A 17597-nucleotide genomic window follows, 5' to 3' on the forward strand; every position below is an offset into this window, starting at 1 on the left:
CCTTGCCTGCCCCACTCCAGAATCCGCCGCCTTGCTGGGTCCTCCAGCCACCACCTTGCTGTGAGTCCTCTCTGCCCAGCTGCCCTCTCCACCCCTCCTACGGGTCTGGATAAATGTGTCTCCTTTAATTTCTTGGTTGTTGGACTTCCATGCAGTTCGATTTCCTGGCAGTTCTGGTTGTTTTTTGTTTTTAAATTGTTGTTGTCCTTTTGGTTGTGCGAGGAGGCACAGTGTGTCTACCTATGCCTTCATCTTGGCCGGAAGTCCCCCTGTTTAGTTCTTAAACAGTTACCCTCCACACCTCAATCTGGCTTCACCTGCCCTTGAGTTGTCTAGTTGAGTAGAGGAGACAGGTCAAGGAGACAGACTAGGGAGCGTGTGATAACTGTGGCATAGAAACACAGGGAGAATCTGCCTGGGTGTCGGGGAAAGCTCTATGGGAGAGGTGACCTGTGAACTGGTTTTTGAACAGTATGTAGGACTTTAACAGTGGAGGCCACACATATGACACAGCTGAGCAGATATGTCTCAGGGAGAGTGTTATCAACTATACTTGCAAAAAGGTACATAAAGAAAGATACTAAACATTGGGAAATGTTAATGTTAGCTTCTACTCTAATGATTTTACTTTCTGTTTTGGTAATATAATCTCTAAATTTTAGAAGGAATGGTCCTTAGGTGGGGGGTGGGGGAGGAACCACTTTTTATCCCAGCCTTTCTTGCATCTAGTGTGTCTGTGTGAATAACTTCTGACCAATGAGATACAGCAGAAGAAATGTCATAAGGTGGTTGCTAGGAAACTTAAAAGATAGTTGACAAAGACAGCTGGTGCATACCATTTGCTTCTTTGTTCCTTCTTCCTGCTGTCTGGAATGTCAGTATGATGGCTGGAGCTCCAGACACCATTATGGTCCATGAGGATGAAAGCCATGCTCTAGAGATGGTAGAAAAATAAGCTGGAGGAATCTAAGTGCTAAAACTACACAGAACTGCCATACTTGTCTAGACTGTCAACCTCTGGGGTTTTTTTCCCCCAAGAGAGAAAAAAAACTTTTCATTTACATTGAAGTTTTCTTCTTAGTGAAATAGTGGTAACAGTACCTACCTCACCAATTATTGTGGAGATTAAGTTAATATAAGTAAAGCACTGGCACAGTAAGTGATATAATTATATATAAATAATAATAATTATTATTGAAGTGCCTTACCCTCTGTCTTAGACTACTTTCTCTTCTCAGTCTATGTTTTCACTCTAGGTCATAGGTTAGAAGTCAGCAAGTTTTGGCCTGTAGGCCAAATATGGCCCATTACTTCTTTGTAAATAAAGTTTTATTGGAACATAGCCATGCTCATTTACATGTTGTCCATAGCTGCTTCTATATCTACTCGGTGCTACAATGGCAAAGTTGAGTAGTTGTAACAAAGACCACATGGCCGTCTAAAAATATTTCGTATGTGGCACATTAGAGAAAAAGTTTGCCATCCCCTGCTGTAGGTGATCTCCTTGTGTCACAGAGCTTTAAAAAACAGTTAAGTGCTGATGACATTCACAAGCACATGCCCATCTCAGACATCTTATGGCCAACTCAGCATCTCCACTTGTACAACCAGGAAGCATTTCCAACTTAATTCTTTCTAAAACCCGTTCTTCCTTCACTCTCCCTATCTCCACATCACCATCTGCCTGGGAATTGCAGCAAAAAGCCTTGGAGCCCTCCTGGACTCCTCACGCTCCCTCACTGTCTACATCCACTCCACTGGCAAGTTCACTGGTTCTTCCTCCAAAAAATAGATTCAATCCAACCACTTCTCCACTGCCACCCCCCTGGCCCAAACAGTCACCATCTCTTCCCTGGGTTCCCCAAATGGCCTCCCTTTAATTCTGTCTTGCTCCAGCCACCAAAGAGTCATGTTTTAAAAACTAAACAGCAGATCATGTCACTTCCCTGCTTCAAAACTTCAGTGGCTTTTCACTGTATTTGGAATAAAATTCAAATGCTTTGCCAAAAGGTGGCCCTTCCCCACCTCATGGCAAAGCCTGCTTTCCCCTCCCCCCTACTCTTGACTTCAGCCAAACGGTGTCCTTGTTGCTTGTTGAACACCCCTGGTTCTTGTCTGCCTCAGGACACTGCATGTTCTCTCTACCTGAAGCGCCCGCCTTGTCGGCTCTTCACAGGACGGAGCCTTCAGGATTTAGATTAAATGTCACTCTCTCTGTGTTCTAAGGGGCTCTTGATTCCATCCTAGGCTGAAAGCCCTGACTCCCGTAGCATATTTGAGTATGACAATGGTGGCTCCCTCAGGAAAAAGGTGGAGAACTCTCAGTACACCAAAACCTGCGTGTGGTGAAAACAAGAAAAAATTTGTATTCTGCCATATATGGACAGCCTCAGGCTTGGAAAGGACCTGTGAGACCGACAGCTCTCTGTCTGAAGTTGAGCCAGGTTGCTTTTTAGATTTTTCTGCCACTAGAGAACCAGACTGTTAATCCTGTCTCGATCGAGGCTCTGGAATTACGAATGCACACCAGCATTGCCAATCATCTCTGCTCCAGGAGAGGTTATAAAAGGGGTTGAAACATGCATTGCCTGCCCTCTGAAGGGGCCACCCAAATCGAGGAAAGATCCCGTTATCAATACAAGGGGGTGGGGTCTAGATCTCACCTTGCGAGTGCTGAAAGATGTCTAACTGTTAGGTAATATATTTTTGGAGAAAGAAAGGGGTGCATAACAATTTTTTGAGCATGATCTCTTAGGCTTTCAGTGTCTGGAATCTTCTGACTCACTCCTTTTAAAATAGACTCCAAATTACAATAGTCCAACTCCAGAGAAGAGATCAGGGCAAGTTCCTGGCATTTTGGGACCACTGTGTACTAAAGCGGCTCTCCCCACGCCTCCCAAGACATCTGGAAAATTATGGAGGTTTCCCGCAGGATCCAAGGATATTACAACTAGCACTTCTGAGCTGTGTATTCCATGTGCATTTTATTTGACTTATGAGGAAACTGAGGCCCAGAGAGATAAAGTGACTTTTGTCACATAGTAGGTGGTAGTGATTGGGACCTGAACTCATTTCCACTTTGAGTTCTGTCCTCCTATTCTAGGTGGGGTCTTTATTTTCCCAACTGACCCTAGTGCTTTAGGCTTAAAAACTGCCTTGGGGGAGGGGGAATTGTGGGAATTTGTCCCAAGCCTGGTGATGGACGATTTCTCTTCAGGACCTCCACTAATTTACATAAAACCTTGAGTCTGGGATCATGCTCAGCTCTCACCATTGTGGAGCTTCTCTACTTCCTCAGTCCTAGGTGAGCTGATATTAGCATGAATCACTGTCCCTTTGGTAATTGTAATTATTGTGTGACCCTTATTAAATGGATACCAGGCCTATGGGAGCAACATTCAGATGTGGTTCCCCAAGTGGTCCAAAATACCAGTCCCAAGAGATGCAAGAGATGCTTTGAAGAAAAAGCAATAAAAAGAGTCTATGGTCCAATGAGTTTGGGAAACGAGGCACTGTGTATCCATCTTTTGGAGATTCCTGAAAGAAAATTGTTGAACTTTGCATGACTTTATATAATTCAGCCTTTCCGGAACACATCTGATCATAGAACCCTGTATATCTTGTAGTATCTGTTAGAAGTGTTATATGAAACACACTTTGAGAAACACAGAATTCTATTCTGTTGAATATGGTCTGTAGAATGCTGGAGGCAAGGTCAATTTTAGGGATGTATCGCCTGGAAGAATAATGTTCTTCCTCACCTGCCCCTCAGATTACATACCAAGGGAAGGGAGGAGGGGCCTGGGAAGCTGCTGAAGAGGGTGTCTGTTTTCGTTGTCTTTACCAAGGAGAAAAGCTGCTGGCCAGGGAAGCAGGCTGCACCCACAGGAGTGCAAATCCCCACGTGGCCGAAGATCAGGACCAGGCCTTTGGGCTGTGGGATTCAAGCTGTTTTCCTAGGAACAGAAACTCAAAGTCCTTCTCTTTTAAAACATCTGTACTCTGAGTTTGTTTCTAATTATTTCTCCTTTAGTATTTAATAAAAGCGGTTTGACAAAGCTTTACAGCCCTGCAGAAGGATATTAAGGGGAGGCTTTTGTTCACAATCCATCACCAAGCAGGATTTGCTTTTATAAAAATGTGTGTGAAAAGTGACGATTGTTGTAATGCTTAAATATTAATACGATGACCGAACTGAAAGTGGTTTCACAGCGCATGGACGACTGTATAAAATAGAGATAAGGTAGGGAAAGGGAACAGTGTGTGACTGAGTTCAGCACAACAACTAATGGCCTGAGTTTAGGTTATGTAAGTGGCAAGAGACAGGAATAAAGAGAGTGCCGGGCTGTGTTAAAAAGGACCTGTGAGTCTTTAAACTTTCTCTTGAAAGCCAGGGGTGGCTTTCAAGCTGGGATAAGCTGGGATGGGGGTTGTGGAAGAGGGAATAGGTGACATGTTTTTGATTCTTTAAAATCAATCCCCTGGCTGCCATGTAGAAGATGAATTGAAAGACCAGGTAAGATCAGAGGCGTAGAAATGTTGTAGGGAGAAGTTATTGTTCCTGTTTTAGTGATGAGCATACTGAGACCTGGAGACATTAAGTAACTGGCCCAAGATCACAGGCTGATCAGTGATGATCTGAATGCAGGTTTATTTGGCTGTAAACCCCTTGCTTATTTCCAGAATACTGTGCTTCCACTAAGAATATCTGCTTTCCATGTTGTAAAGCTGAAATAGTTTTTTTATGTTTATATCAATGTTCTCTTAAAATCAATGCATAAATTACAGGTAAAAGTGTAGTGTAGCCCTGACTGGTGTAGTTTAGTGGGTTGGGCATCATCTCACAGACTGAAAGGTTGCTGGTTCGACTCCTGGTCAGGGCACATGCCTGGGTTGCGGGCCAGGTCCCTGGGTTGTGGTCCAGGGGGGTGTGAGAGGCGACTGGGCAATGTCTCTCTCACACATCCATGTTTCTCTCCTTCTCTTTCTTTCTCCCTCCCTTCCCCTCTCTCTAAAAATAAATAAATACAAAAAATTTAAAAAAAGGGTAGTGATTATTTCCTGGACATTTTAAGTTAATTTGGGGGTCTACAATAAGCATTTAACAGTTGCTTACTAAATGAATGAATGATTCAATGAATGAGAGTAGACGGGCTGCATGACCTAGAATTATAATCTTCCGGATTGTGAGTTATGGCAATATGTATTCTCTCCATATAAACAGGATGATGAGCTAGAATACAGGATGCGGCTATAAAATACACCTCCAGTGTGCTGCCCTAAAGCCATTAGTAGCTTATGCTGGGGTCCAGGATACGGGAGGGCTGTGACGATCTGACATGTAGCGATTCTTCATCGTCTGTGAATTGTCCTCCTTGAGGGGTCCAGAAACTTAACCATGCCAGACAAGAAAACTTACATGCTACAATAAGTCTAAACATCCTTGCTGGATATTTAGTCCATGAAATTCTCTCTTGCATATTGAAAAATAATATTTGGTCTAATTTCAGCCTAAAGTCAAAATTTGTTTCATTGAAGTTTTCAAGTAATGGATCACAGGGCCCCGAGTTCCCAGATTCATTTGTGCTATTTCAAGGCCTCTCTTCCGTAGCATTTGCAGTGAATGGGAGAATGTTGATAAAGTCTAGCACAGTGTTTTGCATATAAGAGACCCCAGGATGTAGATGAAGGGTTTATTCTAACTACTCTCTCCCAAGACCAAAGGCAAATCATAAAATCACCTTGTGCTTTGAGAGAATGGGATAATCTTCAAAAATAGCTCAGGATTCAGACCAAATGCAAAGTTGACATACACAAAAATGAATACAGACAAAGGCTGTGGATTGAAAGAAAAATAAGGTTTTTGAGATATATTTTAGACCACGGGTATCAGCATTGAATTCTTCTTTTCTAAACCATCAGTGGAATGTCTACTCTTTTTCATGGATGAACATTTGGTTCAATAGGAAACCTTCAATGACTTCAAAATAGTCTAAAAAGCATACAATAACATTTCAGCTGGATGTCACTGTATTTCGAACACTGGCTAGATAATGGTGATGAGATCTGTTGCATGTTGTCTTCATAACCAAACAGTAAGACTGGTGGGGGAGTTATTCCCGTTCATTTTGCAGAGTGGAAAACTGAGGAGATGATTTTCTCATCTGTATGTAGTTACTAAAGGAAGATGTTGGTATTGAAATTTTGGCCCTTGAATTACTGTTTCAGAACTTGCTCGTCTATTTCTCTATGCTGCTGTTTTTTTTCTATGCTGCTTTTTAAAACTAGACAGTTATTTTAATGCTTTCAAAATTCCAGGAAACTAATTATGTGTTTTACCACAAATTCTAAGAGCACTTTAATAATTTACCTGTATTTCAACAGATGTGCGTAATTTAATGCCACTTCATATAATTATTATGACACATATGCTTTTATATGATACTGATGCTTTGTCTCTCTGTCTAGAAAAAATGCTCTTCAATATTTTATACCTTTTTATGAATATCATGTATGCTTTGCATGAATATTACATAGCCATTCATTTTATGTATTCTTTAATTTAATCCCCTAAAGCAAATAGATCCATTTCCCCTCATTTTAATGTGTTAAGATGATTATTTCATTCTAATTCACACTGATGGACTTGATTTGAAAAGTTGAGTGGTTGTTTTAGTGAAACGGTTTTGACATTTAACAGCTACAGTATATTTTCTTTATTCCAGAATAATATGTCAGAGATTAAGTTTAAAACAAATGTCCCTAATAATAGAAATAGTGACATCATCTACATTTACTTTGATTTTTCACCTTTAAGAACGAGTAGTGCAAAGTCTAGACTCCGCCACAATTGATGTAGGTTTCAAAAGATTTATTTTTTTGGCTCATTAAAGGCTCCAGTCCTATACTTACACTTGAAAATGTTATGAAGCATAATTAAAAGCAAAAAGTTCGAACAAAGTACTGCTACACGCTGCAATGTGGATGGCTCTCCTACACTGTGTGCTAAGTGAAATGCAAGTGACAGTGTATGATTCCACTTCGGTGCAGTGTCCAGTGGAAGGACAAAGCTGTAGGGACAGAAAGTAGATGAGTGGTTGCCAGAGGCTGGGGACAGGAATAAAGAGTACATATAAACCAGCTCAAGTTTTCTTTGGGGCGATGAGAAAGTTCTAAAATAAGAACTTGTGGTGAAGATTTTTTTGCGGTACAACTCTAAACATACTAACAATTATGTACATTTAACACAGGAATTTTAGGGTATGTAGATTATATCTCAAGAAAGCTTTACAAAAATAGATGTGGATTACAAATAGCTTGAGATAATTAAAACTGATTATTGAAATAAATTCACTACTCAAAGTTACTGTGAAAGCTTGGGTTTATTTTTGTAGGACTTAATGGTTAAGAATTAGAATGTAGGAATGGAAGGACTTCTGGCCAAGATGGAGGCGTAGGTATATACACTGTGCCTCCTCGCACAACCAAAATAAGCACAACAACAAATTTAAAAATCAAAAACAACCAGAACTGCCAGAAAATTGAACTGTGTGGAAGTCTGACAACCAAGGAGTTAAAGAAGAAACATTCATCCATACCAGTAGGAGGGGTGGAGATGGGAAGCTAGGGTGGAGAGGACTCAGCAAGGTGGCAGCTGGAGGACCAGGGTGGGTGAGGAGGTGGCTGGTATACTGGGTGAGGCAGCAGCTGGTGGACCGGGGGGGTCCCATATTCACGTGTAGATAAACTGGGAGGAACAACTGAGGAGCAAGACAGACTGAGCAACAGACCAAGGGTTCCAGTATAGGGAAATAAAGACTCAAAATCTCTGACTGAAAAGACCTGTGGGGGTTGAGATGGTAGGAGAAAATCCCAGCCTCACAGGAGAGTTTGTTGGAGAGACCCACAGGGTCCTAGAATGAACACAAACTCACCAACCCAGGAATCAGCATCAGAAGGGCCCACTTTGCTTGTGGGTAGTGGAGGAAGTGACTGAAAGCCAATGGAGAGCTGAGTAAGTGGCATTGTTCCCTCTCAGACCCCTCCCCTACATATAGCACCACAACAAAGTGACTTGGGCTGCCCTGCCCTGGTAAACACCTAAGACTCTGCCTCTTACTACATAACACGCACACCGAGACATAAAAATATGGCCCAAACGAAAGAACAGATCAAAGCTCCAGAAAAAATACAACTAAGTGATGAAGAGATAGCCAACTTATCAGATGCACAGTTCAAAACACTGGTAATCAGGTTGCTTCTCAGATAAGGTCAAGTTAAAGGAGTTCATCATCACCAAGCCCTTATTATATGAAATGTTAAAGGGATGTATCTAAGAAAAAGATGATCAAAATTATGAATAGTAAAATGACAACAAACTTATAACTATCAACAATGGAATCTAAAAAAAAGCCAAACAAAAAGCCAAACAAAAAACCAAACTAAGCAAATAACTAGAACAGGAACAGAATCCCAGAAATGGAGATCACATGGAGGGTTATCAACAGGGGAGTGGGAGGGGGAGAGAGGGGGGGAAAGGTACAGAGAATAAGTAGCATAAATGGTAGGTAGAAGATAGACAGGGGGAGGGTAAGAATAGTATAGGAAATGTAGAGGCCAAAGAACTTATATGTATGACCCATGGACATAAACTATAGGGGGGGAATGTGGGTAGGAGGGGATGTGCAGGGTGGAGGGGAATAAAAGGGGGACAACTGTAACAGCATAATCAATATAATATACTTAAAAAAGGGGAAAAATGTAAAAAAAAATAGAATGTAGTGATGGGATTTCTCTGTTGGAGTAATGTAAATTATAATTAAAATAAACACATGACCTTTAAAAAAACTCACTAATCATCGGAGAAATGCACGTTTCAAGGCATCATTGATATTGTGTTGTGTGTTCACCACCCAAGTCAACTCTCCTTCCATCACCATTTATCCGCCCAGTACCCTGTTAGGAACTTTTTCTATGTACATTTGTACACACACACACAACTATAGGAATTTTAAAACTGTAAATGGAATATACAGTATACTTAATATATGATTGCTTCCCCATTAGGTATTCCTAAAACCACCTCTTTTAAAAAATCTGTTTATTTTTCTAGTGGATTCTTTAGATATACCAAAATTTATTTGAGTATTTCCCTATGAGGGACATATGGATCATTTCCAAATTTTCAGGAAAAAAACAAAGATGCAAAGAAAACTTTTGAACACAGATCTTTGTGCCCTTGTGTGAGTATTTCTATGGGACAGAGTGGTATAGGAGGGACAGCTGAGCCAAAGCATTGCTGTGACAGACACTGCTAAATTGGCCTTGGAAAATTTGTGGTCCATCTGCTCAACGGAAACTAAAGTTGGATGAAACGAAGCCTTGAGTTTCTGGTGTTTGCCTTTGACATTGCCTCGTCCCCAGTGTTTTCCTCCCTTCCACTCTAGCTCTGCCTGCCCTGGTTTGCTTACAAGGTGCTCTTCCCTGCCTTGGAAGTATCAAATCACAGGCTCTCTTGCATATGCCGGAAGCTGGTAGACAGCACTTACAGCCACGTTAATGGCAAAGGTTCCCACGTGCCCTTGAAGTGTATGAATCACATGGGTGCCCTCAGCAGGACTGTGCCCCCTGATGTATGGGGAGTGGGGCAGAGTGGAGAGAGGAGATGAATGGAGTGCAGGGTCATACTGCTGAAAGGGTTCAAACTTCTTAATCCTCCGTCTTCTAAAATATTCATTTACCTGAGGTTGTCCTTGTGTTTTACTTAAGGACAAAGATAGTGATCACCTGCTGAAAATGTGAACGTCTAACTTGAAGGATTAGAATGCATACAAGGACTTGGCTTTATGTCTCTCATTTTTAGAACACTTTGTTATTTTGGTAAATGAGAATTATACATCATTTAAAACTGCCATCATTGATTTGATTCATTTTTTTTTCTCGGTAAGAAGAGGAGGAGTTAATAGTCTGCCCCTTTGCTGACATAAGATATTGTTTTAAGAATTACTTTAACTTGTCTAAATCTTGGAGACTGGTTTAATAAATTATAGCATATCTACAAGCAAGAATAATCTATTGCCAATAAAAGTCAGGATTCAAAGAATATTTAATGACATGGGAAAGTATTCATGATATATTGTTTAAACATTAAGAGCTGGTTAAAAGTGGAATGGCTAATGTGATTCCAAGTTTGTAAAAAATAGAGATGCACAGGAAAAAGAAGACTAAGATATAATAAAGATTTTAACACTGCTTGTCCTTGGAGGATGGAATTACAAATAATTTTTTAAAGTCACTTTTGTTGAACCTTTGGGAAGTTTTCACTTCTTGTACAAGGAACGTGGATGGCTTTTGTAATGAGAGAAAATAACTTGTTAGCAAAATTATTTTGACTATTTTCCTTACCTTCCTGGGGACCCGAGACTCAATTTCTTGTTACTAAACACAGAGCAGATCTACAGAGAAAATTCAGTGAAATCGCCAGGTTGCTGCTATTGTCTGATGCAAGTAGGGAGGTGGGTCAATTTTGCCTTATTTCTCCCACCAGGTTCCAGTGTTTCAGGAAGGTTCCCGATTGACATCAAGGTCGAACATCGAAGTATGGAGGTCTATTTTTCTGGGTTCAGCGGGCTGGCTAGGTTCAGCTACAGGGGTGCTTGCATCTGCTAGGACCCATCCTGTGGGGCTGGTAGGACCCTGCGGTTTCCGGAGACGAGTTCAGGAGGGTGTCAGAGGGTCAAGTGGAGAAGCCTTGGACGGTCTAAAAACTTAGGGGAGGATGAGGGCCCCCGGCAAATAGAGTGGGGCTCTCAGCAGGGTTCAAGTCCCAGAGGGAAGTGTGACCACGCAGAGTGATTAAACAGAAGAGCTAGTTGACAATTAAGATAATAAGCCAGGCCTAAAGGAAGGCTTAATCAAGAATGGATAGACGCAGGTGGATCCCCAGGTGGCTCCCCAGGTGAGTGAAGGACTGGAAGAAAAATGCATGTTTTCTCCAAGTGTCCACTAGGTGGCAGACCCTTTCCTACTCTAAGAATTTGAGTCTGAGGGACTTCCTGATCCTTGGGTTTTAAGAGAGGGCTGGTTAAATACAGGTTCCTGGACCCCTTTCCAGAGCTTCCAATTCGGTAGCCTGGGCTGGGGCCCGAGACCCTGCATTTCTAAGAAGCTCCAGGTGCTGCTAGTGCCACTGGTTGGTGAACTGAGCACTGTGAAATACATCATCTCAGACTCTGGGAAGGAGGAGGTGGGCAGCAGGAGGATGTGGCCCTCACGCTACACTATCAGTTCAAATTGTGACAAAAATTCCAGAGAAGGGTAGTGTGGAGATAGAGGGTGGCTTGAGGAAGGGAATGGGGCCACTTGCTTCTGGCTGGAAATACCCTCTGGCACTAAAGCAGATTCGAATTGTGAGCTCCGCAGCAGAATGGAAGGGCTTCAGAGATCTCATTCTAATTAAAGATGTTACCAACCCATTTCATTAGGATGACTGTGTAGCAGAGAGGAGCACAGGGATATGCAGATTAAAAAGAAAGCAGAATTCAGACCAAAATGAAAAGCAAAACATTAGATACATAACAAAAAATAAGCCTAAAGAAAAACATTCAGAATACTATAAAGCACAAATCAGTGATTCTCAAATTATTTTTAAAGAAACATCCTGTTCATTATGGCTCAATCTGTGGTTCTGCACAAGACTTTCTGTAGCTCTGGCCTCACATGACTGACAGGTAGATTTGGTGATGCCCATCTGGTCCGTATCCTGGTCAGTGAGGTGAATCCACTGATCATGCATTTGAATGTCAGTGGCAAAGTCAAATTGCTATAAAAGTTTTTAAAGCTTATTCTCAGTTTCTGCACCTTCATCAATAGAGTGGTAACAGCCGTAGCCTGCAGAAGAATCTCTGTCCACAGATCACACTTACAGGCGCGCTGGTCTCGACTGGCTAGATTACTGCTTCGGGGGATGGGCTTATCATACAACCTCAAGCAGTCAATGTGTTCTTTTGACTCTTGCAATGCAGATGTTTAACACTTTTGTATCCTTGAAGGCTGTTTAGTTCTTATCAGTTCCACGTGGGGTCCTTGAAACGGGGCTACCTGGATGTCCTTTTAGCCCCTCTGCCATTTCTTCATGCTCGGACATCAATGACAATGTCCCACACATAGTAGGCACTCAATAAATACTGATTGGGTGAATTGCGTGATTGGGATTTATAGCCCAGGACTGAGGTATCGAGCATGCTTGGGGGCTAGACAGACATGTCCAGGAAACAAGTGCCCAGTGTAGGTGGACATTTGCATAGAACTTTCCTCACAGTAACTATCTAGAGGTAGCAGGTGAGCAGAGCAGATGCAGAAGAACCAAGTCCGAACAGGAAAGAGTGATGCCTCGCATTGTTTCCCTGGCCTCACTGGTAAATACAGGCGTGCACTGCAGACGAGTGACACTCAGTGAGTCAGGTTCTTGGGCCAGGTCAATGCAGGCTTCCTGGGGGCATTTGCATATTGAACCAAGGCACTGGCTCATGTCCATGCCAAGCTGAGCCCTGGTGAGTCTGGAAACTACAGGAAAGTTTGCCTTAGTTTTTTCCCTTTAATACTAGAATCTTGAGGAAGAACTTTAACAATTTAGTTATAGTGTCTTATTAAATAATTCTCAGACTTTCAGCAGGAGAGAGCTGAATGATTGCAAAATCAACTTTAACCTCCCTGAAATGTCATGTGCCGCCCCCCCATCTCATTTGTCCTGCCCTCCCTCCCCGCTCCTCACCATGCAGGCACACATTGCAGCCCAAGGAATGATGATTTAATGATGCAGAACTAATAGTAATGATCACAGTAATAATGATAGCTGCTATTTAGAGAGCACTATATGAGAGGTAATATGCCAAACACTTACAAACATTCTTATGTAATTTTTAATCAACAATCACATAAGTTTGCTCAAGGACAGAAATTTGAAGAGCTAGGATTCTAGCCCAAATATGTCAGACTCAAAAATGTGGTCTGAACCCCTGTATTACACTTATGGTCTTGAATCCAAACAAAGACTCTTTCCTTTTGCTTTAAGGTGTACTAACAAACTGAAAAGTGTACGGTGCAGGGAACTCAAGATACCCACGGCCAATCTTTCTCGTAAACGATTGAGACAAAGATGGTCCTATGACTGAATGAAAAAATGAATAAATATGGGTAACAACTGTGAACAGGTAAAACTTCATTAGTGAGGTCTTTAGATCATCACGGGAACACTACATTTTCTGTTGGCATTTCCTGTAAACCAAGGACTGACATGGTTTTGATGCCAGCTCATAATATTTGAAGATACAATCTGGTTACAAATGCTGAGACTAAATCTCAATCGTATTTCAAAGAAATGTATACATACACACAGGGACATATATACACTGTCCTATATCCCGACTCCTTTGAAAAAACTTATGTCACTCTTTTCCTAAATATCCTGTTCAATTTGCCGACTCTCCTCAGTAATAAAGATAAGGGCCAAACACAAATCTTCTGAAAGAGGACACGGAGAGTTTTGACTGTTCTCCAATCAGAGCTTATGCCACTGTTTGTTATGATGTTCAGATAGTCCTATTTGCATGTGAAACAATCTCCACACTCAACTTTCCAGGCTAACTGGCAGTTCTAAGAAGGCTTTGAAGGGTTTCCAGGGAAGCTAAAGGACCAGCAGGTTTTTTGGGTTTTTTTTTTTTTTTTTGAGAGGGATAAATAGTATCATGTTTTTATGTTCAAGTTAGATGAGTTTGCAAAAGTCCTTCATGGCTCACATATAGGAGTCTTTACAAACTTTCATTAATATCTTGAACGTGAATGCCAAATTTTCAAATAGCCAACTTAAAGTTTTATCATGAGTCAAAATCCTTACAAGAAAAAACAAAAGCCTTTTTTAAAACACGCTAAATTGAAACAGAACGGGAAGTTGCGTGGACATGGACATTTAAAGACACGAATTAATTTCTCGGACATTTGAAGACTAACTTAAGAAGCAAAGATTTTGGGAGCCCTAAGACAATAAAGCGATCAGCAAGAAGACATCTGTCAGGGAGGGGGGCAGCCTGGGGTAAAGACCAGTTAAATCTAATGCAATCAGGAACTCAGGCCAGGGCAACAGATTTTTCACGAGGTGACAACCTCCTAAAACCATAATCTCGCCTTTCAGGATGATGCCACAAGGATTTAATGAGTTAAAAAACAACAACAACTTAAACCCTCTCTTTTGAACGCGAATTGTCTACTCAGTTTAAAGGTAGACTTTGAGATCTCTTCAGCTACTGGCACAGTCGGGAAAGTAAGTGTACACACGCAGGCACACACATGCACACACATTTCAAAGCAAGTACTCGCATAATGATGGCAATATCTGTTTCTGCTCAGATTCAAAAGTAGAATTAAAGCCAAAACTAACAACTCCTCTGCTAATTCAAGAAACACAAGTCTCTTCTTCCCAAGTGCCCAATACAACATGAAACTGAAATGAACTACTTTCCTTTGGAACCCACGTATTTATTTATGTTTAAAAAAAGATCTGGGGATAAAGCAACTTCATCACAGAATAGGTGGGGAACACATGTAGACACGACACATTGGAACACATGAAGGCTGAGCACACAGATACAACAGAGAATTTTTTTCCCTTGTTGAAACACTTCGTATGGTCTAATAAAAATCTGGTTACCTTTGCATTTCTTCTCCTCCGTTTGGAAGGTCTGGGCACTTGGGATACCCTGATCATTCACGTCCTCATGGTCCAGATGGAATATCGAGCTAGTCCAAGTGGTCGGGATGAGGTGCGGCGAAGACTGTTCATTTTTCAACGTGCTGTGCCTCTCCGAATGGCTCTTCCTATGCAGGCAGGCTTCGGACATTCCTACTAGCTTCCAGTCGTGTTCTCGGTCTGGACAGTGCTTCGGTTTGTCCCAGGCTGGAAGGCCATTTTCTGGAGGGTTGAAAAATACGAGGTGATGAGCTGTTGGCATTGTCAAGATTTTGTTGAGATGCAGTTCTGGAAGGCAAGTTGTTTCTCAATTCTTTTGGGCTGACGGTATTCACATACATCTCTGCTTGATGGCAGTGATAAGATGCAGAATTTGTCAGCCTTGGGCGTATAGCCACCACAGTTGGATCGCCTGTCGGAGTAATCAACACATTCCCCCGTATTTTTAGCGCCTACAAAGACATTAGTTTCTCCCTGGGAAGGCTGTACTTTCTCCAGTCTCGCCTCTACAGCAATGGCCCGAGAGCAAGTTTACACCAATTTATGTGACTGCTTCGGTGACCACTTGAGGTCTGGAGGGTCAGGGCTGGTCGGGAACACTGTTCAGATCCGAGGACACAAAACATCCAGGATTCAGCCTTGTTTGACTTGGGTGTTATCACAGGCTGACCTGAGGGGCACCCTGGTACTTAAGTGGGACTTGTTCACGTGGCTACCCTGAGTGACAACTCTGTTCTCCTTCTACCTCTGATGGCCTAAAGGAAGGCGGCTGGGTCTTGCAAGTGGTTTCAATATGGTCTCAAAGTGGCAATGAGGGCCGATGCAGCACAGCAGGCGGTGCTAGGCTGTGGAGTGCATGGAGAGGCTCAGTGACAGACCTCTTTGATGGAGGTACAGGCAGTTAATTACTTGTGTATGTTGTTTTTTTTCTATTTAATTGAGAGGGACTTGAAAGTCAGTCCTCTAGCAAATGGGGGAAAAATGGAAATATATAATGACAACTTCCTCACACCAATCTTCCCTAGTGGTGAATTTTACCTCCTTAATATCTTAACTGTACATGGATATAAAGTAGAAAGTAAAAATGAGCAAGGTAATATGTGTATTTGTATTTGTATAGACATTAAACCATAATCCACCTGGTCATCCATATTTACAGAAATTCTTAGGCTGCTGTCTGTCAAAATGAGAAAAAACATAATATAAACATAGTTCTACTTCTCAAGCGATCACATATAGTGATTGAAAGGCTATAATTTATAAGTAAGTTATTTTATGCTGCATTTACCGAAGGACTATAGGCATCCATATTAGAAAGATAAGTGCCCCCTGATCCACGTGTAGTACTGGACATTGTAAGCTGTTTTCAAACGTTTAAAAATGATTTTTAAATTATTTAACACAGGGGTTAAAAACAGTTCAGGTTTCCATAGGCACCCTCTGTAAAGCCCCCAGATGTCTTCAGGGGGTGTCGGATAGGATGCGTTCTCTATGAGTGTAATCTATTCTCAGTTACTTTCAGAAGACACATGTACTGGGCTGGGTCTCCGGGTTCCTGTGTGAAAATGCTGGTCCCCATGCACACCATTCCCACTCCTGGAGAAGACTGGGAACAACCACGGCAACAAAGTCATAACATGATTTCTGTGTCACAGTAAACGGAACTGCTGTGGCTTAAAATATCCTGCCTTGGCCAGTGAGCAACAATCCCTTTTATTTAAATATTTTATTTATTTACTTTTTAGAGGGAAGGGGAGGGAGGGGCAAAGAGAGGGAGAGACACATCGATCGGTTGCCTCACTTACACACCCTAGCTGGGGTTTGTGCCCGCAACCCAGGCATGCGCCCTGACCGGGAATCACCCCAGCAACCTTTCTCTCTGTGGGACGACTCCCAGAAAACTAAGCCATACTGGTCAGGGTGCAACAATCCCTTTTAAAAAGTTGTACAATGTAATAGCTTTTGGATGTAACATTTGCTCTTATTCAGAGAAGAGCCCTGAAAATTCACTCTGGGCAGAGAGCTGCGCTGGGCATTGCATGAGCTCAGTTAAATAAACATGGGGCCTTTCTCCTAGGAGTTTCCGTGGCATTCTTCAGTGCATGGTCTGGACTCAACCGTGCCAGCTACTGGTGCAATTACAGGCATTCATGCTCACAGTCCATTAAAGAAAACAGATTAAGATCTTGGGAGACTGTATTGCATTTCAGACTAAACATATCTGCATAGAATCTATTCAAATACCTATTATCCACCAGGGTTTTGAGGTGTTCATGAACTAAATATAAAGTTACTGAATGCAAGAGTTAATTCTGCGCCTAAAGAGATTCATTTTACTTCTACGGACACGAAAGCCTTCTCACCCATGCCTGTTCCTGCGATGTCTACTTCAGTTTCTGGGACTCTCTAAGTCCTTGGCAAATTGCATCCTGTAAAGCTCCACTTGAAGCAATGTTAAAGTTTTCACACTATTTTATAAAACCCCCAATATTTCATTTTTTTCCTGCAGAAAAATTTTAAAATTTGATATTCATTTCCTTGCCTGAATAGCAATTAAGAAATACAGCCAAATTAGGTCATCAGTGCTCCCTAGTGAAGGGAGCTAGTGTATGTGCTTGGATGAGAGAGATGCCCAGAGGGACTGCACCCAAAGGGGCCAGTTCCTCCTTAGAGTATGTCTGTGCAAGCGTGCTCAGCTTTTCCCCTGCGCCAGCAAGAGTGGGTTTTTTTCTAAATAAGGGGTTGTATTAGGGGTGAGGCAGGGGATAGGATTGCCTTCCATTTTCTTTCTTTTTTTTTTTTGTATTTGTCCTCTTTTTTTATTTTTTATTTTTATTTTTTAAATTTTTATTGT

The 17597-nt window shown here is 41.8% G+C and overlaps 1 protein-coding gene across 13 annotated transcripts in view; it reads right to left on the bottom strand.

Moving 5' to 3' along the window:
* THRB (thyroid hormone receptor beta) overlaps positions 1-17597 on the bottom strand; it is a 330035-nt gene that overhangs the window by 56184 nt on the left and 256254 nt on the right. For 12 of the 13 annotated variants that reach the window (XM_024565713.4, XM_024565711.4, XM_053930446.2 and 9 more), the window contains one exon: positions 14705-14965. The exons of the other annotated variant lie outside the window; for it this stretch is intronic. In XM_024565713.4, the coding sequence (XP_024421481.1) occupies positions 14705-14894 (190 nt within the window). In that variant the 5' untranslated portion in view covers positions 14895-14965. The remainder of the gene's footprint in view (positions 1-14704; positions 14966-17597) is intronic. 13 annotated transcript variants of the gene reach the window in all.

This window comes from Desmodus rotundus, chromosome 8 (assembly GCF_022682495.2).
Source record: "Desmodus rotundus isolate HL8 chromosome 8, HLdesRot8A.1, whole genome shotgun sequence".
Lineage (NCBI taxonomy): Eukaryota > Metazoa > Chordata > Mammalia > Chiroptera > Phyllostomidae > Desmodus > Desmodus rotundus.